General features: G+C 39.7%; 3 protein-coding genes across 7 annotated transcripts; 1 reads left to right on the top strand and 2 right to left on the bottom strand.

Annotated features, from left to right (window-relative positions):
* Positions 1 to 1,482: 1,482 nt before the first annotated feature.
* pdzd11 (PDZ domain containing 11) lies at positions 1,483 to 9,456 on the top strand. Its single transcript, XM_004073120.4, has 6 exons — positions 1,483 to 1,613; positions 1,973 to 2,080; positions 2,712 to 2,852; positions 2,942 to 3,040; positions 8,000 to 8,060; positions 8,585 to 9,456. The coding sequence occupies exons 2-6, from the start codon at positions 1,988 to 1,990 to the stop codon at positions 8,617 to 8,619; spliced, it is 429 nt and encodes a 142-aa protein (XP_004073168.1). The 5' UTR covers positions 1,483 to 1,613; positions 1,973 to 1,987; the 3' UTR covers positions 8,620 to 9,456.
* A 1,258-nt stretch (positions 9,457 to 10,714) lies between these two features.
* On the bottom strand, positions 10,715 to 14,381 carry LOC101168965 (START domain-containing protein 10). The gene is made up of 6 exons (XM_004073119.2): positions 13,791 to 14,381; positions 12,974 to 13,121; positions 12,704 to 12,807; positions 12,450 to 12,567; positions 12,320 to 12,372; positions 10,715 to 11,797 (listed from the first exon to the last, which is right to left on the bottom strand). The coding sequence occupies exons 1-6, from the start codon at positions 13,953 to 13,955 to the stop codon at positions 11,591 to 11,593; spliced, it is 795 nt and encodes a 264-aa protein (XP_004073167.1). The 5' UTR covers positions 13,956 to 14,381; the 3' UTR covers positions 10,715 to 11,590.
* A 1,196-nt stretch (positions 14,382 to 15,577) lies between these two features.
* On the bottom strand, positions 15,578 to 26,433 carry LOC101168376 (ras-related protein Rab-6B). Of its 5 annotated transcripts, none has more exons than XM_004073118.4 (8): positions 26,164 to 26,433; positions 25,114 to 25,172; positions 24,420 to 24,473; positions 24,018 to 24,123; positions 22,310 to 22,421; positions 21,768 to 21,861; positions 17,838 to 17,904; positions 15,578 to 17,326 (listed from the first exon to the last, which is right to left on the bottom strand). In XM_004073118.4, the coding sequence occupies exons 1-8, from the start codon at positions 26,240 to 26,242 to the stop codon at positions 17,262 to 17,264; spliced, it is 636 nt and encodes a 211-aa protein (XP_004073166.1). In that variant the 5' UTR covers positions 26,243 to 26,433; the 3' UTR covers positions 15,578 to 17,261. The 5 variants fall into 5 exon arrangements, 4 of the variants coding, with proteins under 4 accessions (XP_004073166.1, XP_020562118.1, XP_004073165.1 ...); XM_020706459.2 differs by lacking the exon at positions 21,768 to 21,861 and adding an exon at positions 21,302 to 21,395 and having other exon boundaries at positions 26,164 to 26,431; XM_004073117.4 differs by lacking the exon at positions 24,018 to 24,123 and adding an exon at positions 22,710 to 22,815 and having other exon boundaries at positions 26,164 to 26,430.
* Between the last annotated feature and the right edge of the window lie 1,500 nt (positions 26,434 to 27,933).

The raw sequence follows: 27,933 nt of genomic DNA, 5'->3' as shown, positions 1-27,933 counted from the left end.
TATAATACATTTTGATCAACATGACATAAACAATTGATAATGTAGCAAAGAGCAGAGAATTGTACATAATCATTTGCATGGATGTACCAAAGCAATTGCAACTTGTTCAAAGAAGTGAGAAACTGCTTATATGATGTGCACAAGTGACATCATGATGTGAAGATTGAACAAATAGTTTTGGGAATTTCATTCTGATCTGAGAATTGTACTAAAGCGACTGAGAAAAACTGTAACAATTGAAATGTGCCACAAAATGCGGTTGTAGTTTTTTATGTCTCAACCTGCCCTTTTATTTGAAATTAATTCACAACACTTTAACATACCTTACATTACAGGTTTAAGGACAAGCAGAAAACCAGTGTAGGCTACCTAAATACTAAAAGAACAATACTTTGAGTGATGTAAGATTAAAAATAGCAACAGAGCATCAACAGACAGTCATAGCCAGGCAAAACAGGGTCAGAAATGGTAGTTTACTCTGCACCTGAGGATTCAATTCAAGGACAATTTGTTGGTGTAGCTTCAATAAACCACATTTTTCATATGAAGAAGAAAAAAAAAGCTTTACAAGAATTGCAATATTTAATTAAAAATGGTCAAAATTAGCACATACAGAGAAACCTGCAAGATATTGGATTTAGCTATAACTCCATTTCAGTATAGGCAGGGAAAAGAACACTACATTTCATGGTCTTTGAAACATGCAGAAACTTGAAACTTTGTCAAGTTTGTTGGTAAAACCTGAAACAAACCTGGCAGGTGATTTTCGTTTGTATCTATTGCTTCATTAGTGCAACTGACAAACACAGATGCTGGTATTTCTTATCAGCAAATCAAGGTCAGAAAGTTTACCATCCAGTTATTTGGATGAGATGAAAACATGTAAAAACAAGTTGGACTGACAGACTGTTATTGTTGCGTGACATTTGATCAGATCTGTAACAAGATTCTGTTGTTCTGAGTGGATTTTTGGGATGCATTCAACAAACTCATCGAGAGTAAAAACACATTTTTTAAATTTGCCAAGCCTGCAGGAATAGTCTTCTATTATTCATTGTTCTCCAAACTGCGATCCACTTGATAAAATGTGTGAGGTAGAATTGTAAAACTGCTATGAAACTGTTTGTGTTGTGATACTTGTTTCAGCAAAAACGAAAAATAAAAAACATTAAAAAAATCCAATAAAATAGTAAATACAGTAAAAAAAATATTTTGTACAGATTCAACGTTGCTTTAAAGAATTATCTAGAAAGGATGGAAAATCCAATCAATGTTCTCCCCCTTGTTTTATTCAAGTCTTTCCAAAAGGATACACATCTGCAACCGTTTCTTGTTTTTATGAACGTTTTGATAAATCAGACCATTTAAAGTTGTGTATGATGTGTTTTACTATGCCAAACAATAATAGACTGTATATTAAAAAGAAAATAAGAACTTCTAACAAAACCATCTACTGTTCATCAGAATTAAATGTTGTTTTTTTTGCCAGCAGATGGCGCAGTGAGCTAAATACAAATTACAAATCCGTAGAAGAAGAGTTCACCGATAGCTTTCAGTTTTCCTAGTCGGCTACATTTTGATGCTTCATTTCTGGACCTTGCGTGTGCTTTTAGGTAAATATTTAGCCTTTTTGTCTTTAATTAACTAGTTGGCATTGTTATAAAATACTAGATTGAACCTCGGGTAATCACAGTTGTGGAATTTCGAATAGTTTGGTAAAAGAAAGCTAGCGGTGTTAGCATATTTTAGGCTCCTTGTTGTTTTCACTATGAAACTTTTACTGTTGCGATTGTCGGACAATATTCTATTTATATTTGTTATCCATCATTTGTTCTTCCGTCCTTATTATTTCACATCATTTTCTGGATTTAGGTTTTCAGAATGTTTTATTATCGCGTAATTACATGTTAACAAGAGGCGCGTCGTGGAATGAACTTTTATTAAACCATGATCATCATGTCCTCCTATTAAGGGTATTTCATCAGTAATGGATCAGAAACTTTCTTATGATGACTACCAGCTTCCAGTCGTGTTTCTTCCTGCTTATGAGAACCCACCTGCATGGATCCCCCCTCATGAGGTGGGTCACATTCAGCAGAACCAAGTACCGCTCATTTAAAATGGGCGGCACTTGACTATATTGTTTGTTCTATGATCATGTTCATTCCTAAAATATACTTAATCTTGGAGTTGACTTTGAATTAGTGGTCAATGATGAAAAAGAGCACCGTGCAAATATAAGAGTGGTTGATTCCTTAAAGAACACGATTGTTTAAATCTTAACATATTAATTATGTGTCAGATCTCTGCTCAAAACACCAAATCCTGGACCTTTGATAATTAGACATTAAATCATTCCAACTGTAAAAACAGAATGTTAAGTGCTGAAAATAAAATTAAAAAAATAAATTAATACAGTATCAGAAATAAGTATTTGATCCTTTGATGATTTTGTAGGTTTGCCCACTTAAAGAGAAATGGACAGGAAGAAAAGGACATTTTATGAACACTTCTTTACATCCTATTTATGAAATTGGATTTATAAATAGAAAGCAGAAATATAAATAGAAACTCCTAATAAAGATTTATCACAATCATTAAGTTATAAAAGTAAAAGAAAAGAGACAAAACGCTTATTTTTCATGTATTTCTTTGGCAAAACTTGTTTAAACTTGATCAAAGCTCACATTTGAAATGGTTCAATAATCCAGCGAGTTCATCACCCTGATTACAACAACGAGCTGACCCAGTTTCTGCCTCGAACCATCGTGTTGAAGAAGCCTCCAGGAGCACAGTTGGGGTTCAACATCCGAGGGGGCAAAGCGTCACAGTTAGGCATCTTTATATCAAAGGTTTGATTCCATTCATTTTGTCATAATGGGGAGTCTTTTTTTTTCAAGTACCTACATCGGCGTGTGCTGCCTTTGTCATGTACCAACAGGTGGTTCCGGATTCAGATGCCCACAGAGCCGGTCTACAGGAGGGAGACCAGGTTCTTTCTGTAAATGATGTAGATTTCCAAGACATAGAGCACTCAAAGGTGAGTCTGTTTAGTCGCATTAACTTTATTTTTCTATCACCAATAGCACAGAGGTAATTTCAGGACACCCTCCAAACAAGTAGAACATGTTCAGTACAGTGCATTTTGAAGCAATTCAATTGTTTTCTAATCCTACATAACCCCAAGCAACGGACGGCAACAGGTCCCGCAGTCACACTTTCATCTTTAAAACAATAAAGGCAGTAGATTAACCTGTATTGACACTAATAAACGCAAGAACCATCTATACAAGACATACAGCAGGGCGCGCCTCAACAGCAGCAAAGTTCAGGGTGAAACACAAAGAGATTTCTGGCTCTTTTTCAGTGCCATACAGCATTCTAAATCCTGATCAGAGCAGATTATTTCTGGTGGTCAAAAAGTGATCTATAACAGTTTGCTAAGGACTTGTCAAATAAAAGGAGATTGGATAGAAGTTCACAAATGTACGAAAGTCCTCCATCCATGATCTGTTCCCGTTTAGTCTATAGCAAAGAATGTGTAACTTAAGGAAAATTAGGGTGTAAAGAACAGTAAATGTGCAGTAAGGTGCTAAATTGGTGGCAGTTTAGCTCAGGCGGGAGAGCAGGTTGTCTAAAAACCGAGCGCGGCTATTCCGCAGCTCACCGTTCCCCCCAGGGGAAGGGTCAAATGCGGAAAACAATTTCCCCATCGTGGGACAAATAAAAGTAAATTAAAAATAAAAGAAGGGTACTGTAGAAATAAAAGCCAAGTGAACCAGGTGGACACAACAAACTATCCTGCAGCCGACTGAAGAGGCAGGCGCTGCAGTTAAACTATGGAAAAAGGGAATGAGAAGTCTAACACAAAATGTATCTCCATACAATCAAACAAAGTCCCCAAACAAAGTTACAGCCAAATCTCACAACAAAGTGTTACAGCGTATCAGACTGAGCCAGATGCAGCACAGAACAGGCAAGACTGAGGGAAGGTTTAGCAACTTTAACAACAAAAATCTCCATTCCAGGTGGGAAAAAAACGTAAATACCGTCATGACGAAACAACACTGACCACAGTGCGGAGAAATCCTAGCCAAAACGGAGAGACACAGCTGAGTGGGTGGAACTTTCCAGTTGAAACCACAGCTGACCTGCACCAAAAACAAAAAGGGGGAGGGCAAAACAAAACAGAGACTGTCAGACTGTCACAAAAAGCACATGAGTTTACAAGGACAGACATGAAACGCTGGACGCTGAATCGGGAGTAGCTGCAGTCTGCTGGTGAGACACCTGTAGACATCACTCATACAGACATGTAGACTCATGCAAGGACACACACACAACACCCAACGAGTGCCGAACATACCGAGGCCGTAGCATTCCCCTCCTTGAGCCACAAAACCAAAAATCGTTTTGTTTTTATTTTGTGAGCCAATCAACAAAGTTTCTTTCTGTTTAGATGCTCACCTTGGCTAATCGAGTTTAGCCCTTTGCAGTGTTACTGGTATCTGGGCATCAGCCACCATGTTTCTGAATCTTTGGTATGACCAGTTCTGCCAGTACTGCACCAGTGGAGCCCAGCACATGAGATGCTGGTTGCGGTTGTATATACGAGAGATGTATATGCCAGAGGAACACAAGTGGGTAGAAAATTCAATGTGCAGAAATGTGAGCATTGCAGCCAACGTCTGCTGTTCAGCAGTAGAATAGTTCTGTTGATGTTTGTTGAACCCTCTGGAAAAGATGTTCTGTACCATCCCCATCCTTTGCTAAAAATTGGAACCTCCCTCTCTGTGAATAGCTACATAGACAGCGAAATGCAGCATCCGAGGCGGGGACCGCTCCCCCACAGCTAAGTGCTAAGTGGTGATGCAAGTTCAATAAAACATTGAAATAAGGTAAATTAAAATAACGTGTTAAAAATCTAGTTTGAGTTCATAAAACAAGATAAAATGGATAAATAAATAACAATAAACGAATAACTAAAAAAAAAAAACTAAATAAATAAATGCATATAAATCAATGACTAAATAAGTAAATAAAAGTAGTAAAAAATTATCTGAATGCCAGGTTAAAAAGATGGGTCTTGAGCCTTTTCTTAAAAGCATCAATTCTCTCTGCGGCTCTCAGGTCCTATAAACGGGGGCCATAGTGTTGAAAAGCAGCCTCTCCATAGGTTTCTGTTTTTACAGTTGGAATGATCGGAATGAGGCGCAAGATCGTTAAGACATTTAAAAACTTTCAAAAGTATCTTAAAATAAATCCTGAAGCATATGGGGAGCCAATGCAGGGATTTTAAAATTGCCATGATGTGATCCCGCCTCCTGGTCTTTGTAAGAACTCGTGCAGCAGAGTTCTGGAGAAACTGAAGGTTATTAATGTTAGTTTTTGGAAGAGCTGCAAGCAGGGCGTTACGGTAATCAAATTTACTCATGATGAAAGCATGCATTAGCATCTCCATTTTAGCAGGAGAGAGTAGTGGGCGGACTCTAGCCAGATTTCTAAGATGATAATATACAGTTTTAACCACCTGCTTTATATGGGGATAAAAAGGACAGACATGAGTCCTTTGTAACACATGTGAGTTTGGCGCCATCTGGAGTGCAAAGGCAAGACTTTATTATGTATGATAATGAATTATATACAGGGGTCCCAGTCTTTAATCACAGGAGTAACGTTCTAATGTAGGTGAAATCTGCAAAGCAGTCCTCTTCATTTTTACAATTACCGTATTATTGATGTATTAAAGCTGTAAAACCCGTCACTACACATTTTATGCACCTTTCTCAGTCAAACATGAACATTTTTACACTTTTCTCTCTTGTTTAAACTCTCTCAAAGTTTAAACCTTCGTAGAAATAGGTCCAGTTTTCATAAATGAAGCTAAACATCAGCTTGACAAGCTCAGATGCATTCTATACTGAATGGGAGACATGGCGTAAGAAGATTGATTGATAATGAACCAATCAGGACACAGAACACAATGCCCTGTTAAAAGAAAATGCTTACAATTTGGTGAAAGGTTAACCCCATTATAGCAAGGGACCACTTTAAGTTAACATGTTATATTTGTACAATCACTTTAGAGTTTTGTATGGTCCAACAAATTCCAGAGAAAGAGTTGAACCACTAACTGGGATTAAAACGACGGCTGGACTTCACTTTTCACCCCATCACGGTTCTGTAGTTTTTTTCCCCCCACTTGTTTTGTGAAAAAAAGTGCTAAAAAATCCGTCAGCGAATCAAAATTCTCACAGAGTACGTGACTTGATTGAAATGCAGAACGCCCAATCAAACATCCTCTGATACATACGTCACTGCACATGCGTGTTTAAATACACTGAGCGCAAACTCTGTCAGTTATCAGAAAGTGGCTACTGGCCCCGCGGCACGTCAAGTCCCCGGCAAAAGACCACTCCGGACAACTGGAGTGTTTCGCCCCGTGAGTCTCCTCCTGCTGCCTGCTCCGTAACCCCCCACCCCCACCCCCATCCGTGGCAGCCTTAAAAGCCATGCTCCCCCCATTGCATGGTTTACAGGAGAGCATGACATACGATAGTCGCTGCTTTCTGTTTTTGTAATAAAACGCCTCATCTGTTAATACTAAAGTATCTTTCTGTAATCTTACTGTGTAGTTTTTTTTATCATCAGTACATAAACAATATAATAATGTATTAATAGTTCATAATACTATGTTTATTAAACAGTTTTTAAATCTCAAAGTACCATATATACCTATATACACAAACACACTAATCTACAGTTAGGACCATAAATATTCGGACAGAGACACATTCTGTCTTATTTTGTGTCTGTACATTACCATTCAAGAATATTCCACTTCTTTGCTTTAAGAAGCTCCTGAGTTGCTTTGGCTGCATGTTTTGGGGCGTTGTCCATCTGTATTATGAAACGCCGCCCAATCAGTTTGGCTGCATTCAAATTATTTTTGTTCGGCTTTCAAAAAGTTTCAACCTAACTGTTGATTGAGACTGAACAAAGATACAGTATAAAGCAAAGAATTCTTAAATTAAAAACTAACTTTTTCTGAAAAAAGTAAACATCTGTTTCAGTGAAAAATATATTCACTTACATCAAAGATCAATTTACCTCATTTGATTCATCCCTTTTTTTCTTAGGCAGCCCTGAGAAAAACATGTACAGAAGGTGGAATGTGATCTGCTGCTGGGCTAACTCAGTCAGATGAGTTCTATAAAGGTTAATCAGCAAAGTATGTTATTGGGCTGTTGATTAAATAAATTAAATCACTTTAGGACAGACACTGTTCTTTTTAGTGAACAGTAACAGTATTTTTAGGACCATTGAAATAGTAAAGGATTTTGGGTGTTTTCTAAATTTACAAAAAAGTGCAGCTTATCTGATGCCTTCTACTTCTACTTTTAATTAGGATTATGTTTCTAGGACATAGTTTCTGCAGAGCAGCAGGAGTTCATTAGAAATTCACCTCTGAGTTGTGGGCCTTCTTGTCCCTGTTGCTGGAAGCTCTCTGTTTACAGGCTCCACTGCTAGCTTACAGCCTCTCTGCTCCGCAACTTAGCATTAGCGGTGCAACAAAAATGGCGAGCAATATTGGAACAATCCAGCCGTACAGTTTGGAGCCAGATGTCAGCTCAGAGGAGGAAAACACAGACGTACGTGGATCTATTTATCGACAAGCGGAGCAGTAATTTTGTGTCCGGTGCAGCATATTTTCTTTGAAACAAAAATCTTTCTCAAACAGCATTATTGCATCTGCTCCCGATTCATGACGACTTGAATAAAGAAATGTAGCTTAATTTTCTTTATGTATTTCTTTCATCATCAGAAAAATGCCATTAGGACATGTTAAAAACGCCAAAAACTCATTTTTTATCCGTGTGGTTATTTCAGTCATAATTGTGAGGACTCTTGCATATAAAAAGCTTTTATTTTCAAATGTGTCATTTGTGCACAAAGATGAGCTATGTTGCTTAAATGAGGCTTCTGTCTTCCTCTGCAGGCTGTAGAGATACTGAAGACGGCTCGAGAAATCCTGATGAGGGTTCGCTTCTTTCCTTACAGTAAGTTTGTGTTCACTTAGCCATCTAAAGTGAATAAAGAGTTCTCACTGGTGGCTTTCTGTTTCCCTTTTAGCCACACAGTAGGTGTGTTTGTCTGATTTGGTACCAAAGGTTCACGTCCTCTTTGAAAGTATCAGAAGACCTGCAGTGTTTGCTGTGGCAATGTTCAGATAACAAACCAAGAATACAAGATCTCCTGTTTGAATTTCTCACACACACTGGCTTTTATCATCTACTATTGTGTTTGTAGAGCATGCTTTATGCACCATCCCAAAACATACATGCCAGGAGTTCATGCACAACGTGCAAAAAAAAAAGGAAAATATTCCTGAAAATGTCCAAGCCTGTCATCAGGTACCAGCATGTCCTCACACACCCACAGTGCATGCTGAGATGAAGATCTGACTACTCTCCATGTATGGACTACAAGAAACACTAGAACAGCCTCAACCCATACTAGCTGGAGAGTAGCAGAGGTATTGGCACAGCTTTTAGTCCAATAAAAGGCTTCTTTCTTCCTTCAGATTATCAACGGCAAAAGGAGAGAACTGTCCATTAGGTGGCAGCAGAGGAAGACGAAGCTTCATCCTCCCACAGACTCCGGCCTTCATTCTGTCTGGACTTCAACAGGACAGATGCACCACCAGCTGACTCATCCTAAACCCTCCACTGGTTTCCGCATTAAAAAACCAGACTAACCACACGTTAGGTTTGTAAATTCTGTTCTGGAGAAGTCAGGAAACTGAAATATAGCTAAACACTGTAATAACGCTTAAAGCAAACTGGACTAATAATCGATGCCTTTCCTTTGCTCACATCCTAATTTAATGTTTCTGTTGCGAACTTGTGAAAAATGTTCAGATTGTGCACCTTTAGTACAGAAAAAAACAAATATTTTAATTATATTAGGTACATAGCTATGCTGTAAATAGAAATCTGTGTAAGAATTCTGGGAAATTTGTGGAAATGCTGAGACGGTTGACTGTTTTTATATGAATATTTAAATAGTGTGGATATAAATAAATCACTCATTATGAGACATAAATCTTGTTTCCTGCATGACAGGTTTTAGAAGCACCGCACCTTCATTATTTTCAAACTATTTTAAAGGTTGATGTGACTTTCTGGTGAAGTTCAACTCTGTTTAGGAACAGTTTATCTAAGTCTGTTTGGGCGTCTACAAAATAGAAACTTGTGAAATCTGCAGACTTCTACACTTCGACATGTTAATCTGCATAAAAATGAACATTCATTGACGAGCTTCTGCTCCGGGTTTTCACTTGTTACTTTTGTACATGATGCATTTATACACTTTAAGCTATTGTAAGTCTTTAAATTAGTCTGTTGAAAAACAACTTTTTAATAAAATTTTCTCATTTGTCTCAAACATTAAAAACACTTTACACTCAATGGCCACTGCTATAGGCACACCTTTCCAACTGCTCATTAACGCAAATTTGTAATCAGCCAATCACATGGCAGAAGCTCAATGCAAGTCAATCTGCTGCGGTTCAAACTGAGCATCAGAATGGAGAAGAAATGTGATTTAAAGAACTTTGACCGTGGCATGGTTGTTGGTGCCAGACAGGCTGGTCTGAGTATTTCAGAAACCGTTGATCTACTGGGATTTTCACCCACAACCATCTTTAGAGTTACAGAGAATGGTCTGAAAAAAGAGAAAGTATCCAGTGAGCAGCAGTTCTGTGGGTGGAAAAACCTTGTTGATGCTAGAGGAGAATGGTCAGACTGGTTCCAGCTGATAGAATGACAAAGTGAACTAAAATAAACACTGGTTACAACCGAGATCTCCAGAAGAACATCTCTGAACACACAACACGTCCAACCTTGCGGCAGATGGGCTACAGCAGCAGAAGACCACACCGGATACCACTCTAGTCAGCTAAGAACAGGAAACTGAGGCTACAATTCACAGGTTCACCTAAACTGGACAATAAAAGACTGAAAAATGCTGTCTGGTCTGATGAGTCTCCATTTCTACTGCAAAGTTCAGATGGTAGGGTCAGAATTTGGCGTCAACAACATGAAAGCATGGATCCATCCTGCCTTGTGTCAACGGTTCGGGCTGGTGGTGGTGGTGTAATGGTGTGGGGGATATTTTCTTGGCACGCTTTTGGCCCCTTAGTACCCATTGAGCATGGTACGCCACAGCCTACCTGAGTATTGTTACAGACCATGTCCATCCTTTTATGACCATAGTGTACCATCTCCTGATGGCTTCTTCCAGCAGGATAATGCACCAAGTCATAAAGCTGGAATAAACTCAGACTAATTTCTTTAACATGAAAATTAGTTTACTGGACTCAAATGACCTCTACAGTCACCAGATCTCAACCCAATAGAGCATGTTTGGGATGTGGTGGAACAGAAAATTGGCATCATGGATGTGCAACAACTGTGTGAAGCTGTCATGTAAGTATGGACCAAACTCTCTGAGGAATGTTTCCAGTATATTGTTGGATCCATGATACCAAGGATGAAGGCAGTTTTAAAGATAAAAAAAGGTCCAGCCCGGTACTAGCAAGGTGCACCTAATAAAGAGTTAACCTGTAGAACCTGTACCAGGCCCAGATAGCAGGCTGGGTAACTTTTCAGAACTTGCTCCGGTTAGACTACTTAAAGAAAACATTGAAGGACAGATTTCTACAACAAGTTAAACTTGTCAGGTTTATTTCATAAAAAAGAAAAGTCAACTGTACAACATCCTCATAAAAATGCTAATCTTAGCGAGGCTCCATTCCACAACTGTTCTGACTTCTTCATGGTTCAATAATAAATAAAAAAAATAAGAAAATACCTTTGATGGGAACACCAATCATTAAGGTACAGTAATGCTCAAGTTTTCACACATCATACACAGTAACAAACATCAGCTTCTTCTGAGTCAGTGTAAGAAAATAATCTGAGCCAAAGGACAACTCATGGAGAAAAGAAACTAGAGGAAAAACATCAACCTTCCCAATCTATTCTGGAATTATTTCCTGTAGCTTTAACAGCTCAACTAACTAAATAACAAGGTTAACAAAATAAAATGCCTATTTTAAGCATCCTTCTATTGGAGGCACAGAGGTAAAACTAAAACCTTCCATTATCCTTTAACAAAGGTCCACTGTGATTGTCAGAAATGCGTGACAAAACATAATCTCATTTCTATCCACAGATTCTTCAAAACATTCTGTAGTGGACAACTATTTATTTCTGAACTTTTCTGTGCTTTCTTGCGTCTGGCCTGATGGAGGACCCATTATAGTAGTGCTTTAAACTCCACCCCCTAACCCTGTAAAATAACTTAGTTCAGAATGACTGAGGTGAATGCTTAACTAATTGGTGCTTGATTGTGTCTTCAGAGAGACGTGTAAACACTCTGTGCTGTTGTTTATTCAAGGATAAGCACAGATTTGGTTCAAGGCTACATCCCAGAGAGCTGTCGGTCTCCAAATCTTCAAAGTTGTGGCTCAGTGATCAACATACAGTTCTCCAAACTTTAGCCACATTTCCTTCCTGCTCTTTATTTAGCTGCTGTCCTCGTTTTCTTGAGCGTCCTTCTTGAAGGTTTCATCCACATTTTCCAGCGAGTCGGCCCTCTGTATTGAAAGCTCAGCAGGGTTCATTGTGGGCAGGCTGCTCTGCTCTGGGTGCAGCCAGGGCTTCTGGTTAGGTTTGTTCTGCTGCTTCCACTCTGGATACTTCTGTCCTGCCTTATGCACACTCTTCAGGACCTGAAAAGGAACAGATTATAATCTATGAGGATTATTCCACACCTTCACCCTCTATCAATAATCTGCTCACTAACATTTGTGACGTCTCAGATAAAAGAAACTATACTCTCTGACCCAGTAATGAAGTCAGTATGACAGAATCTGGTTCCAGTCATTTTGGGGCTACATGTGAATGGATTTCAAACCTTTTCTTAAACAAACCTATTTTTTTCCTATTCAGTTTAAGACTTAAAGTTACTCAATGAACAATGCTAACAAAAAGTACAAACTTTGGTCTAAATAGTTTCAATCAATTCATGAAGTGTAACCTGAAAAACAAGTTCCACCAGGAGAACCGCATCGGCTCTAACCGAGATTCTGCTCTGTCAGCAGCTTCAGTTTAACATTTCCGTGGAAACTATTGTGTGAGACGCGTTGCTTTGTTTGCTCACACCTGTGGCGTGTGCTCTAAATTCTACAGGTGAACACACACCCAGCCCGCCACACCTTACAGCCACGTTTCTGCAGGGAAAGGACACATACCCGTGGAGCAAGGACCTGAGACGCTTTGTTGACCACCCACTTTGGGAGAGAGCCTGAAGACAGAACAGACTTTGAGAAACATGTCCAAAATGAAAAATACAAAGAAAGCGTGCTTTGGAAATGCTCTGACCTTTGGGATCAGCTTGTGAAAGGTAGATAAAGGTGCAGCTGTTCGGTCCAGTGTTCTTGATGTAGTAGCCGGTCAACATGGACACGGCCCTGACCAGGTTACCTTGAGCGGGGTATTTCTGTATGAAAATCCCAAGAGATTAAAACCATAACCATCCATGAAAGGCTTAATTTAAAGGCATAACACACTCATGTAATCCTGTTTCGGCCTTGAAAGCAGATGTGTAAAAGATTTGTCTGTTGGAGGTTACTCACCGGATGTTTGACTGAGAAGTTAATAATAATGTACTCGTCATCCTTAACCTGCCAGGAACGCAGAGTTACAACATCCCTGTTTTTTAATGGCTTTGGACAGTTCCCTGCAGAGGAAGGACATTTTAGCATAAGATTTTCACAGGAACCAGCATAAATATCCTTTAAAAAATTAAAGGTCAAAGTCCAGTTAAATCTATACATGTGTCTAAGAAAATAAGTGTGTTCTCTGACAGCCCCCACATGAGTGAGCTGTCAAACGAGGATGCTTACATGAATAATAGCCCACATCTGCATTGTCAGAGAGCCTGGCAATGTCGAAACTGTCCAACATGTTGGGATCCCAGGTCTTCCTGTACTCGCCGTCATGGATTACATCATACATGGTTGCAGCAGACACGTCTTTGATTGTCATTTTACACTGAAACACACACAAACTTTGGTTTAACCAAAGCACATCCAAACACACACCAACTTCTACCCAACCAAAGCAAATCCAGACACACACCAACTTCTACCCAACCAAAGCACATCCAAACACACACCAACTTCTACCCAACCAAAGCACTCCAGACACACACCAACTTCTACCCAACCAAAGCACATCCAAACACACACCAACTTCTACCCAACCAAAGCACTCCAGACACACACCAACTTCTACCCAACCAAAGCAAATACAAACACACACCAACTTCTACCCAACCAAAGCACATCCAAACACACACCAACTTCTACCCAACCAAAGCACTCCAGACACACACCAACTTCTACCCAACCAAAGCACTCCAGACACACACCAACTTCTACCCAACCAAAGCACATCCAAACACACACTAACTTCTTATTACCCTAAACACACACCAACTCATACCTAACCAAAGCACATCCAAACACACACTAACTTCTACCCAACCAAAGTAAACACACACCAACTTCTTATTAACCTAAACACACACTAACTTCTTCCTAACCAAAGCACATCCAAACACACACTAACTTCTTATTAACCTAAACACACACTAACTTCTGTTTAAACAAAACACGTCCACACAGACGTCCAGTACTACACAATATCTCGAGGACTCACCCTGATTTTGTGGACCTTTGGTGCACTATTTGGAGGTGGATTTTCGATCCACACCTGCATGTCATTTTTGTTGTATTTGCTCTGCCAGCAGTTCTCGGCTGATAAACACTGCCTTCTGAAGTCAGCAAAGACCTCGTCGTCGGGTAAAATACTTGCTCGGGTCATGTTGAGACTCTAAAACAGAAGCGTCCGTCCTTTCCGCCTGTTCTGGCTGTAGGTGGGAGATCCTCCGTGCGGCTGCTTTAAGGCTTGTGCGGCGCTGCGGCTCCGCTCACTCTAATATATGCGCAGTGATCACCGATCAGGTCGAGCAGGATTCTTCTGCTAAATTCCTGAGCCATCCATCCCTTCAAAGCAACACCTTTCTCTCCGCTGCTTACATGGCAACACTTCCTAAAACCAGGTGAGTGCGGAGGGAGGGGCGAGGGGATGCCCCGCCCCCATCGGCGAAACTAGACAGTTTCAGGTCAACCTCTGACCTGCGTAATAAAACACACCTCTGGAGTGGGAACTGTAGGAATCAGAATCTGGAATGATCCGGATTGAGAAGTAAACGGTGAGACTGGATTTGGAAATGCGGAAGTTAGCCACTAAGTGATGGTTAGTGACGGTTAGATCACTAAATCTGGATTAAGGAAGAACTATATGAATGAATCAGTAAGGTATAAATAGTCTCTAAAGATGACGTAACATTTTTGTTTTTTAAGAGTTGACAATTTGCACAACATGAACAAAATAACCAACGTTACGTTGACAGCAGCTTGTTTCAGTGGGTTGACGTATCTGCAGCCCTAAAGGGGCAATAAATGCCCCCTGGAATGACAGAGAGAGTGCAGATAATGCTGACATTCAAAAAATATATCGATAAGACTAGATCTTATGCCTAGTCTCATTGAAATATTTTAAATGTAACCTTTTTAAAGTCTTTAAGTGGCATTTTTGAAATAAATATCACAGCGTTTTTCTGCCTTCCTTGCTTCAACATAATGTGCAAACTTTGAAAAAGATGGTATTGATATTGATAGAGTGAAGCAAGTTACATTTCTGGCTGTCATAAATGACAAGGCAATTGGAAATCCCATATGAATATCAAAACAACTGCTGTTTGACATAAGTTAAGTCAGCACTGTGTAACAAATCATTGTATTTACTGGATAACTCCATGCTTGTTCAACATCGAAATGACTATTGAAATTTGGGGAAACGTAAAACAAAATTAAGTTCACTCTGTCCCCTTTAATTTCACAGGTATAGGAACTTGTGCGAGATCTTTCGTTTTATGGGAATGAAAATAATACAAAATTCAAATATCTGGACTTTTATCACTTTTGAGAAATTCGTTGTAGGTTTTGTGTAATTCTAGGTCGAACAAGCCATTTGGTTTATTCCCAGAGCTTAAAAACATCATTTATAAGGGTGATTGTTGTTTGAGGTATTAAATTTGCAAAACAAGCAAACATTTGTACCTCCTCTACAAAAAAACCATTCAACTTTGGTTTTCCTTTTATTTTAAGGATTCATTTATTGACTTGGAGGCGTGTTTTCCATTACAGGCTGTGAAGGTGTGTCTTTTGATGCCATCTTTACCCTAGTTTGACACGATCCAGTCACATTCATGTCCCCACACCTCTCAGTTGTACCATTACATACCAGTGATTCATTAGCTAATAAATAGTATCAGTGTTCTTTGGTATTGTGCGTCACTATGAGAGCGGTGTCACACGCCCATACAATGTGTTAAGTAATAAAGCTAATTTTTCCAAATTAAAACAAAAACATACCACATGTTCTTTTGGTGAAATATCTTTATTTTCTTTATGTGATAGGCCTACACTTGTGTTTCATTAACTCTCCTTTTTATACATAAGATAGTAATAGTACATTATTCACACAAACGTTCCTAAACACGAGTGGACATATTTCCAATAGACAGACACCATTCAGAATAGGACAAAGCTGAGTATTTAGTCTGTGACAAGTAAAGAGCTGCTCATGATAAAATGGAATGCAATTCAATCTTTAAATCATCCTTTTAAAAAGCCATAAAAAGTCAAAACAAAAGCATCAGCCGGTGACCGGTGGCTTTTTGTTGTTGTGTGGTTAGTTTGTTGACTTGTGTTAACACTTGTGTCAGTGAAGATAACGTTGCTGTTAACCAAGCCCACTACACAGGAGAAAACAGGCATGTGGAGCCACAGCGGACACGCAACAATAAATAAAAATAACCATGCGTGTCAGCCTTTGTACTTTGGGGTCAAGCAAACAATGTCGGTCCAATTTACAAAATAAATAAATGCATGAAACCAAAGGCCAGACACAGGCAACAGCCGCACAGGAAAAATACTCCACTAACATCTCTGCACTGTTTTTCTTTTCTTTTATTTTTAACAGCAAGGTTGTTAGTAAGCATTAGCTGGATCTGAGGACATCTACCTACCAGCTCTAATAAACAACTAGTGAAGCCAGGAACCAGTCAGCGGGCTTCTTTGATATCTTACAATATTGTGGCTTGATTTAGTGCACAACATGGTGAACAAACAAGCAAGGCATCGGTGTTCTTATCCATAGACATCCTGCATGGTGAGCATGCTTTTCAAAGTGGTGTAATCAACACAAAACAACAATGAAGATGGCGGTTAAGTCGGTCAGCCTTCAAAGTGAGGCCTGATTAGAAAACCCGAAACACCAGGCGTTTCTGAACTTTGTTCATTTAGGCGATCAAATAATCGATCACTCCTCAGGTGCATGCATACAGCTGCTTTAACAAAACTACAAACACTTGCTGTGTTTATTGGTAGTTACTGATATTTTTAAATGACATTTGGAGGGGGGTTCTCAATGGAAACAATGGACATCAATTCCCTTGTTAAGCATCCTTTTGCAGCACTGCTTTCAAAGCGATCTGACGTTTGGTTTGTCAAGTTTGCCTCATAAACCAGTATTTCCTCCTTTTTGATATAAGATGAGTGTTTGGCGGCAGATTGGCAACAGGATAGTTCTAAAGTGATGAACGCACTCCGTCTGTATTTCCTCAAAGTGAGACAGGAAATAAGCCGTCAAAGATCGCTGCAAGCAAATTCTTCTCTTTTAAAAAACAAAAAAATAAAATAAAAATCTTAGTCATGTACATAACCCCAAGCAGTTTAACTCTACAACAACAAGAGTAACAGCACTAAGATCAGAACTGTGCAATAACTCAAGAGCGGTTAGCTATGTTGGTCTGCAATCCTATATAAAGTCATGCAACTGGATGAAAACCTGAACATCTTGGTCTAACTTATTCTTTACCTTAAATGTGTGAATCAGGTTGAGTACAGTAATGCACATCCACACAGTTACTTTGAAAAGTCACTGAATTGAGAAGAAGGAGAAAGTAAAAGAATGTTCCTCCATCAGGGTGGGTGAAGAGAGTGGCTACAAAGAGAAAAGCTGTTTGTGGGAGGGAGACAGGCTGGTAGGGACCAGAGTGTACTAGCATGAGCAGCTGCTCTCCGTAACAGTCATCTCTGGCTGCCTCTCCAGTTTGATGTCGATCACTGAGGCAATGGGTTAAGTAACATTGTCATAGAATTGCAAGTTTTCACTTCAGTGTTTTCAGCAGGTCTATCGGATGCAGTCATCTGAACAGAGTGCTGTCCTCATTTCCTGAAAAGATCAAATGTGCTTTCAAACAAGAGGAAGCTTTTTTTCCCTTGCCGTTTTAACTTACAATTGCAGAGGGAAGTTCAAGTGCCGACGATGCAGAATCTGAGGTACAACAATACGACATTTGATTTCTATTTGCATCATATTGGAATTACTAAGAGTTGCTGTAACTGATCAGTGTGGCATCGTGTGAAAACCTGCTTTTTCTTTTAAAGAAGTTTCCCTGTAAGGATATGGATAGGATCAAGGTTTTCATCTGAGGTAGTCATTTCTGAAATGCATATTTTCTTTCGTCAAAAGATCTTATGGTTTACCTGTGCATTGGAACTAAATAAATGTGCCTAACACAATTTTCTATTAATGACAACTTGATGCAACAGGGATTGAACAAGACAAGGATACTGTCCTCTTTGCTCTTCTCCGGTGCGCTGTCCATCCCAGGCAAAGCGGCGGCAACACGTCGGAACAGCTGGGAGACAGAGAAGGAGGGTTACAACCTAGCTAAACGAGCAGCAACAAAAACGGTAACAACCATAGATAACTGTTTTTGAAAGAAAAGCCAACCACAAAGGGCTCCCTGCAGTACGGGGATCTGCGATCACAGGAGGCGGGCTTCATCAGCCAATCAAACTAAATAAAGCCTGTCATTGATGAGACAAAGGAACTAGAGTTTAAATGTTTATCCAAGTCCTTCAAGAACCAAGGTGAAGCACCATGATGACTCGGGGGGGGGGGGGGGTTTGATTACAATACTAAAGTAACAGGGTAATACATACATATACATAAAACAGCTACACAGATGCAGCAAGAGTCCACTCTGTTCATGTATTTACCAAAGTAACAATAATTACACCTCCAACCATTTTTCTCTCTTAATGATTTGAACATAAACTAATAAATTAAATAAGTAAATAAATTCCAACAGTAAAACTGATCAACAGGTCACTATGACATGCTAAAGCAGTACCACTCCAAAGTGAACTGTCACTACAAAAGCTGTTTCACAACCCAAATTTCATATCCGCATACACAAATCAAGATTTGCATGTATGAAGAAAGCCGTCCCATTCACTTTCAACATCTAACAGGATGCCAAAATATTATGTAGTAAACAACTTCCCTGATCAGGTATAGTTGGCAGTAGAGAAATATGAAACATGACCATGGCCAGAAATGGAAGCCAATCTTTGAAAACAGCTCAGATTTTAGAAGTGTTACACAGTAGTGCAGGTCTGTCTTATTGATGTACCCCAACTCATGTTGAGTCTCAATTAAACGTTGGAAATTTCTCTGATGGGTCTGAAACTTTTTGATATGACAAAGATAAATAATAAAAAACATGAGTGCAACAAATGTGAAACAGAAAAGTTTTGGTTAAAAAACAACAAAACAAAAAGAGCTAAACAGTATAAAACATGGTAGTGAGACTTATGACAGGTATGCAAAACAGCTGTCTGCAAGTCACATCCACACTTTCAAAACAAACCAATCAGAACCAAGACAAACTCAAAATAAACACTAGAAGTAAAGCACTAACAAACATGGCTGAATGAAAACTTAATGATTGAGGCATCATGGTTTCAATATCAAAAGATATTTAAGACTAATATACAATAAACAAAACACCCAAGACTACATACACGCATGAAGAATTTGAGTTAAATGTAAACAAAGATAAAACCTGTACTATACCAAACCATATACATGGTATTTGACAGTCACAGATTCACCTAAAAAGATGAGCCTGGTCCGTAATGATCATCATAGATCCATTTAAACGGAAATAAACAAAATGTAAACAAAATGGTGTCCTTTGGAAAGACACTGAACCCCACATTGTTCCTGGGGGTTATAGGTTGGCGCCAGTGTTCGGCAGCGGGGCCGCCATCATTATGTGAATGGGTGAATGGGTGAATGGGACTGTGACTGTAAAGCACTGTGGGCCTTCAAGTAAGGTAGAAAAAGCGCTTTACAAGTATACGCCATTTACAAACATTTTTTTTAAAGTATTCGGAATATACAACTGAAATGGGTTATAAAAGAAATTGTTCATCATATAGATTTATTATGAATATGTAAAAAAGACAAAAATAGTTTTAGAAAAAACAAACATTTTAAATATGGTATTATACCAAAATAAAAAAGCCTAAAGATGCACCACTTCAAAGACCAAAACCCTAAAGCAGCAGTGACTAACTGGAGTTTTAGTAGTGTTCTGACCTTTGATTGTGTATGAAAACTGGAGTGAGCGAGTGTGACATCACCAACAGCAAATGACTTGCTTTAGGGCTGCACGATATGAGGAAAACTCGCGATATGCGATATTGGTGATTAATATTGCGATAACAATATAATTTGCGGTATATAAACAAACAGCAAAACAACCAAAAACATCATCTCCATTTCACTGCAACAGTTTAAAAATTATACTCCAAATGACCCTTGTCGACGTAGGAGGCAAACATCAAACATAAAAGGGCTCATCTGATTGATCAACAACGTAAACGGGTCCTTCTGATTGGTTAAATGCATAAAGGGATTTATTTCATTTGTTCAATATTTCAAGCTGCCACGAGATTGTTATAGCAGATTTAAGGTAACCATTTATTGCGATTTTCGCCGTCTTTTGCGGTATGCATATTGCACAGCTTAATGTCGCGATAACGATAAATTTGCGGTATATTGTGCAAGCCTAACTTGCTTCCAGTTCCAATGAAATTAAGTCAATTCAATTGCATTTTTTTTTTGCAAAATGGAGGTTGTCATGTTGGAACTAGAAATCATCAGTAAGTAGTGATAGTAGTCGAGATTTCTATGGCAACTGCTCTCACCAATCACCAGCGAGCTTGTTGAAAGTCCACACCCCTGCCATTCGAAAGGGACTCTGGAGAATCAGCCAAACGCTTCAAATATTCAAGGTGAGACCACAAACTTTTACTAAGGCATCTGGTTAGCCAATTTATAACTTGAATAACTTGCACTACAGAAAAATGTGAAAAAATAGGATTATTGAGGGAAAAAAGGTATCAGAGCAAGAATGGTTATTCTGACAAATAGAATGAGTTCATCTGATTATTTCTCTATAGAAGTCTATGCCATTTTGGCTTCTTGGAACCAACAGGTATGTGAGGGGAGGAGGGGTCACCCAGTCCAGTTCTCATATACAGTAGATGGTTCTGGCTCTATAAAAAGGATCTGGAACTGGCCTTGATTTGATAAACCACCCATTAGATGTTAGAAGATAATGAGAAGCACTACGATCCTCATGCTAAACTATTTTAGACAAACATTCTGCATGGTTGTGACCATATTTGGTAGCAACCATCCTTAATGAGGTTCTATCCAGAACAAGTATTGCTGGTTTACTTTGGTACTAAATTGGTTGTCAAGCTTCCCGATATACTCTTCTGGCACAAAGGTTTAAATGAGGATAGCCTTATTGTGAAAGTGGCTCTGGACGGAAACTGTTTTGGTGCTGACATGGCTGATTTAATGAACTGTTTAGCAAACAGACTCCAAGTGTTTTAGGGTAAACAGTTCGCCAGCTATTCATTTCTCACATAGTGTATTAATGCCAAATAACTTTAAATAAAAATTGCACCTTGCACATTGAGATCATCTTTACGAAAATCCTTAGAAAGTTACCACAGTTAAACAGATCATCAACAAGAACAGTTCAAGTCAAACTTTACCTACTAGCAAAGTCTGTGGAGGTGAAATTACAACGACCAGAGGTCATTCAGATCCAAGTTTATCAACATAAAGATGAGTTATGACAAGTGAGGAGAAAGAAAAGTACATGAAAAGTAGATGACATGAAGAGAAAATGGGTTAGAGCCTCTACCTTTAGAAAACAGAATCGCTACCTGTTTGACATTGTAGCCAGTCTTTGCGCTGGTTTCAATGAACATGACATTCAGTTCCTTAGCTCTCTGCTCGCCCTCCTCCGTGGTGATCTGTCTGCTCCGGTCAAAGCAGAAGGGGGGGAAGGACGAAGAGACAGATATGGAAAGAGATATTGTAGAGATCAAGCCAAAGGGGGAAGGGGAGAGAGAAACAAGCAGAGCTCAACACAGAGTATTGCTTGAAAAGTGGAAAAAAAAGAGGTTAGTTTATAACTCAAACAGAAAAGGAGACGAAGGGAGAGAAGCTGTTGTGTTTTGTTGGATGGGGGTACCAAGACACTGACCTGACAGATCACTCATTCATCTAGATGTCAAAAAAATGACATCCAAAAGCTCTCAAGTAGGTTCACTCATTTACAGGCTTCTATGACCCATGCTAGAAACTGCATGTTTTGTCAGAATTAGACGTTTGTCGCCGCACACCAACCTGTTTGACGTTATAACCAGCCTTGGCGCTGGTTTCTATGTACATCACATTGAGTTCACGAGCTTTCCTCTCTGCCGCCTCAACAGAAACTTGCCTGCCATGTTGCCAGGAAGGGGAGTGGAGGGGGAAGTGGACAGGTTGGCATGCAGTTTTGAGGGGAAACACATACAACAACAAAAACAAATGAATAATAATAATATTAAATCAATTCAAAATGACAATAAATTAAAAGCACAAAGTAAAAAAAAAAAAAAAAAAAAAAAGGGAAACTGGTAAACAGAAACATGTTCAACTAATACGAAAATAAATGCATTTAATGTACAATAAAATGACTTAAACATAAAAGATGATGAAGGTCAAAATTGGGCAAGATGTACTGAGGGTAACAACAATGGGATTCCAGGCTTTGGCGGAGTTCACATACAGCAAAACTATACACTAACATTTTTCTCATTTGGAGAAAAATGATACAACAGTCTAACTGTAAGAATATTTAAAACAACCCCCACTGTCATTGTATACGTCATTGTACACCCGTGTACCTTTTATCCGCCAAGTCTGTTTTGTTACCGACAAGCATGATTATGACATCACTTCCTCTCTCTGTTCTGACATCATCAATCCATTTTGAAGTTTGCTGAAAGGAGTTGAGATCTGTAAAAAAAGAAATTATTGTTGCAAACATTTAATGTAAATATTCGCCATTGCAGCACTGAAAAAGGCACAAGCTGCAATTAAAAACTAACATTGTTCTATTATAAATAAACAAAGCATCCGACATGAAACCCAAACTAAGTTAGTGAAGAGGAAATTCAGAATAGAAGCTTGAAAGAAATAATTGATGTTTAGATTAGGATAGTTAATAGCAGGAGATAAGAAGCAAGTTGTTTATAAGAGTTTTCTTGAAAACACCACTACATTTGGGTGACAGCCTCAACTCACTGGTTATGTCATAAACAACCACAGCAATGGTAGAGTCACGGATGTAGCTTGGAATTAAGCTACGAAAACGTTCCTGCCCAGCAGTGTCCCAAAGCTGGAGTCGAACCTGAGGGTTGGAGTGAAGAAGAGCAAAAAGACAAAAAGAGGGAACACATGAAAGGAGGCAAAAGGAAAAACGTGAAAGTGGAGACCAGAGCAGAAAGGGTTCAGAAACCAAGCAAAGATGGAAATTGATTCTTGTGGAAAAATAAGCGGGGGAAAAAAAATAAAGCAGAGATTGGGAGTTTTATGCACACAAGAGGTGAAAAAACCCTAGCTGAATAAAATCTGGGTACCATATATCTTCCAATAGTGGCTGGTCTCTAATTGAACTAAACTCAGATAGACGCCTGGTTTAACAGGTGCTTGTTACTTTAGACGCCGGTCTCTAAAGAGGCCAGGCTCCTTTAAGAGCCCCCCCCCCCCATATCTGTGCACAGTCGTGCAGACGTCGGGAGTCTGTTATTGTCAGCCAGTGTAGCGATGGCCAAGAAAAGCTCATTTGATCTAAATTTTGTGCGGTGGCATCATAAGCCAAAGAACATTCTGGTTAGGAATCTGCGCAACATTTTGGGGTGGATCCTAAACGTATCCGAGCGCAAGCACATGTATGATACTGAGAAGACGGAGGCAGAAACAAGCTAACCAATTTCCTGGTGGAGGTGCAAAGAGAACAATAAGAACTGGTTTTAACGTCTTATTGAGCAAAGAGGGAAAGGTGTGTGTTTATTTTCAGGAAATCCTCTTCTCATGAAAGCCAAGAGGAATTTTGATATGGAGATAGATGACGGTGCAAAGACATAAGAAACGTTCACAGCCAATGCTAATCAGAAAACATTATAGAATATTATTTAATTAAATCCTTAAATGTTCATCTGGAGGTGTTGTCCTAATGTCTTGACTAAATTTCACCACTAAATAAACCCATTAGCCATCAACCTTCTGTGTTTCAAATAGACGCCCGTCTCTAATAAACGCCGGGCTGGCTACCACATACTTGGAATAAAGCCCGGGGCAACTATTGGAAGATGTATGGCAGTTATGAAGAATCCCAGCCCATAAGGGAAAATAGTATTGGGTCTAACGGCCTCTTATGTCAGCATTATATAAAGCACAGGCAGATTTAGATGATGCTGGAAAAGACTTTTCCACCACATCTATTACAGTCATGCCATCTAATAGGGTTTGCGATGCAGGTAAATGCTTTGATCTGTGCCCTTCCACATGTTAAACCAGGACATGGAGTTGAGGCAAGGCTATGATACCTACTGGCTATGTCATAAACCACCACAGCGGCGGCTGAATCTCGGATGTAACTTGGGATGAGGCTGCGGAAACGCTCTTGTCCAGCTGTATCCCAAAGCTGTAGCCGGATCTTTGGCCGGCCAAGATACAAATGTTGGAACAAGGGGAAGGGGGGCATTTTAACGTCCAGCAGGGGGTGGGGTGAAAGGAAAAAATAAAAAATAAGGATGGGAGCTAAAAAACATGAACACATCTTTATCAAAATAAAAGGCAGAATGTAGATCAATGTAAAAAATAAAAGAAAACACTGTGAAATAGTGAGAGGAAAATGAATGGTGCTCATTACATCCAAAGCACATGCATGCTCTTTCAGCACTTTAAAAATGACAGTGATTAATGACAGCACCAGGAAAAGAACAGACTTACCGTGCGATCTTCTAGGTACATGGTTTTTGACAAAAAGTCGATGCCAATTGTTGCCTGCAATACAGAAGTTGGAATGAAAACACTATACAATACATACAGCCCAAGGTGTTGAATGCAAAAAATAAATAAATAAAAAAGCAGAAAAATCTGCTTTATAAATGAGAATAGATGCATCTACAAAATAACAAAATATTGTCTTTAAAAACTCTGATATAGCATTAGAAATATTCAGCTAGTATATGACACAAATAATCAGATTTTTTTAATGTTCAGTTCCAAACACCTGATTCAGGACAAAATCCTGATCTGATTCAGGCTGAGAGATTTGTGAATGTTTAATATTAGGAATCCTAGGGATTCTTTTTAGGTTAATTAGACCCTGTTGTGTGTGACAAAAAGCAATGAATATTCAACTCAAACAACATTCAAGAAAATTCTCATATAAGACGCATATGCAAATACAATTGTAATTCTACATCTGTTAGGGGAAAGACTTGGTGGCATTCTAAAAACATTTTTAGAATATAGAGAAAGAAAAAAAAACATTGGATGACAGTCCCAAAACAATGGCTTATTTTTTGCATTATCAGGTAGCAGCGGGTAAAGAAAAATGAATAGGAATGCCAATGCATAAACAAATGATGCTGAAAGTTCACACTGAAAAGGAACACTGAGATTTGACATAATGTTTTACCTGATAAGTGTTGTCAAAACTGTCATACATGAACCTGGTAATCAAAGAGGTCTTCCCCACTGTTCAGACAAAACAAACATTCGTTAAACTACATTTTAACAATAAACAGCAATGCTCTGATTTGTTAATACAACTAAGTATTAAGTTATCTAAGGACGGAGCCACTTAACATGTGAGTAAAGACTCATCACTGAAGTAGACTGATGAAGAACCCACACGCTGAGCTGGCAGTCAGGGCGGAGCCACAGGTTTTGGAAATTTAAAATGGTCTACTCTATACATTTCGTCCCGAACCCAACACTTGAATAGCCAGACCAAAAAATTAAGTTGGCAAAACACATTTACACTTAAAAGTTCCGGTTACAATGACTACAAATAAAAAATAAAAATCTGACTGAATCCACTGGCCGACGTGGCTCTCTAGCTAGCTAGTAAGTTGCTAGATGCTAAAACGACTAACTTCAGACTTCACAGTTGGAAGCAAGAATTTACATAAAAATGATTACATTTAAGTCGAGAAATTACACATTAGAACAAGTTAACATTCACACATAGCCTGAAATGTGTGTCTTTACTAGTAAGAAAGAGCGAGTTCAGCTAACTAATGCTAATGGATGCTGCGGATGCAGATACTTAGAACCTAGTGACAATGGTGGTAATTGATTCAATTGGACAACAAGCCATATTCCAGGATAACTGTAAAGCAAATTCCGCAGCGAGGCAATTTATGATTTTATTTGCATTTATTGTGAAACGACGGAATGTATTTGACTAGCTTAGCAGCAAGTTACCGCTAGCTCACGACAGCTCCCTCATGACATCATCGCTACTGCAAAACAAGGCAGATAGGGCTTTAAACCAAATTATTCCCAGACCTATTTTTTAAAGTCGTCCTTAATTCATTATTTTATTTCATAACCGGAACCGTAAACCTGCCTACCATAGCTACCCCGATTATCAATCAATTAGCAAGTCGACCTTTCCTTAACATTTCCTTCGGACACCGGGACAAGATTAACATTTCTTTGTAGAACATCATAAACATCTTACCACTCTGTTCACCCAGAAATACGAGTTTAAACTTCCGTAGAGGGTTGCCAAACTCTCCGCCGCCGGTCGTAGTTGACATTTTGTCAAAAAAAGATACAGCTAAACTAGCGGACTAAGCTAATAACGATGTGGAGTCTAGACTGTAGAGAACCAAACGGAGCAGCTATCTGTAGCATTAACCAGCGCTTTTGTTATCTTAGGTAGAATGTGATGACATAGCGCCACCAGAGAGCTAGCTGACGAACTGCAAAGACCACCAGCTTAAGAAAAATGCTTTTATTTTGTAAAACAGTTCAGCTTCCTTCCTGTTTCTTTTTTTTTTTTCAAACTTTATTGAATGTAAAAAAATCAATACAAAACAATGTTGAACAGTGAACAACAACGAAGGAACAAGCCAGGGGGTTTATACATTTTATGCATATATATTGAAACTAACACACAGATCTAATGTTTCCTTCCTTTTTCTTGAAGCTTGGATACATTAAAAAAAAAAAACTTTATTAACAAATATTGCACTTACAACAAACCAAATATTGACACTCCACACCATGTTCTTACTGTTCCCACACATTTAGAACTTGCACGACATCTTTTTTTGCATAGTCATATATATATATATATATATATATATATATATATATATATATATATATATATATATATATATATATATATATATATATATATATATATATATATAATTAGATATAGGACAGTCGACAGTCGACAGTAAGTTGGGGACAGTCTACCAGCTGTCCCCAACTTACCCCCTTCCTCATATAACCTCATATTAGGGTGAGGGGGTGGGGGGTCTAGCCTGCGATGCGCCTTGGGGGGGGGGCTACTTGGCAGTGGCCCCCCTCCTATGGTTGCCGTATGGAGTGGGCCCCCCCTCTTTCGGTTTTATTTGCACCTTAGACATGAAGGGTCCTTGGTAGGGGGGGTGCTTGGACATGACTGCAAGCAAGCAGCAGATGTCCTCCTGGCACCCTACCCACCAATTTTAACCGCATCTTAGACATTTAGGGCCCCTTGGTGGGGAGGGTGAGGGGACATCACTGTGAGTAATCAGGAGATGTCCCCCTAGTGCCCTACTCGCCAATTTTAACTGCACCCTCCTTAGTACACACACCCCTCCCCCTTCAATATATACATTCCAACATAAACACACACACATGCACACACACACCCTCTCATACACACATACACGCACACACATTTTGCAAGGAAGGTGGGACCTGGGTCCATCTGTCCCCTACCCCTTCCCTGGTGGGGGGTGCGGGCCCCTTGGCGATGGTGGCCGTGTCCCTTGGGTGCCGGCTCCCTGGGCCCGGCGGTGCTCTCTCCGCACGGTGGGGGGGTTCATATTACACCTGAGCCGGGGGTGTTCGTGTCCCTGGGGGGTGGGTCCTGGTCCTTGCCCCTGAGCGCTGGGCCCCGCCAAACTTCCAACATGGCCGAGCCTGGTCGGGCCATATTTATAACACCCCTTGTGGGCCACCCTTTTTTCCCCGGGGTTCCCCCCTCCTGGGCGGGGGCGGCGGGCCCCTGCCTTGCTCCTCCCTGGACCAACCGTGGGCCGGGTGGGTGGCTGCCTGGAGTGCGGAGCGGGTCTCCCTTGGGGGGTCCTGGCTCGTACCTGGGGTTGGGGCGGGGGGATGCCCGGAACTCCTGGGTGGTGGTGGGGTGCTCGTCTGGGGCTGTGGGCGTCCTTCTCCGGTGGGGCCCTGCGTTGGGCTCTTCCGGCGCGGCGGGGGGGCTGCTTTCCTG

Source organism: Oryzias latipes, chromosome 10, assembly GCF_002234675.1.
Source record: "Oryzias latipes chromosome 10, ASM223467v1".
NCBI classification, from domain to species: domain Eukaryota; kingdom Metazoa; phylum Chordata; class Actinopteri; order Beloniformes; family Adrianichthyidae; genus Oryzias; species Oryzias latipes.
The sequence above is the reverse complement of the archived record's forward strand: the minus strand, read 5'-3'. Positions and strand labels throughout refer to the sequence as shown.

Bases quoted from the DNA above. Each gene is read 5' to 3' on its own strand.
- LOC101168965 (XM_004073119.2), bottom strand. From the start codon at position 13,955: ATGACCCGAGCAAGTATTTTACCCGACGACGAGGTCTTTGCTGACTTC. The intron at 12,568-12,703 runs GTGAGTAACCTC...ATTTTCATACAG, and splicing joins ACTTCTCAGTCAAACATCCG to AAATACCCCGCTCAAGGTAA. The intron at 12,373-12,449 runs GTCAGAGCATTT...TTCTGTCTTCAG, and splicing joins TTCACAAGCTGATCCCAAAG to GCTCTCTCCCAAAGTGGGTG.
- LOC101168376 (XM_004073118.4), bottom strand. From the start codon at position 26,242: ATGTCAACTACGACCGGCGGCGGAGAGTTTGGCAACCCTCTACGGAAG. The intron at 25,173-26,163 runs GTAAGATGTTTA...TTGTCTGAACAG, and splicing joins ATTTCTGGGTGAACAGAGTG to TGGGGAAGACCTCTTTGATT. The intron at 17,327-17,837 runs GTATCCTTGTCT...CCATTGCCTCAG, and splicing joins GGAGAAGAGCAAAGAGGACA to TGATCGACATCAAACTGGAG.
- pdzd11 (XM_004073120.4), top strand. From the start codon at position 1,988: ATGGATCAGAAACTTTCTTATGATGACTACCAGCTTCCAGTCGTGTTT. The intron at 2,853-2,941 runs GTTTGATTCCAT...ATGTACCAACAG, and splicing joins TAGGCATCTTTATATCAAAG to GTGGTTCCGGATTCAGATGC. The intron at 3,041-7,999 runs GTGAGTCTGTTT...CTTCCTCTGCAG, and splicing joins AAGACATAGAGCACTCAAAG to GCTGTAGAGATACTGAAGAC.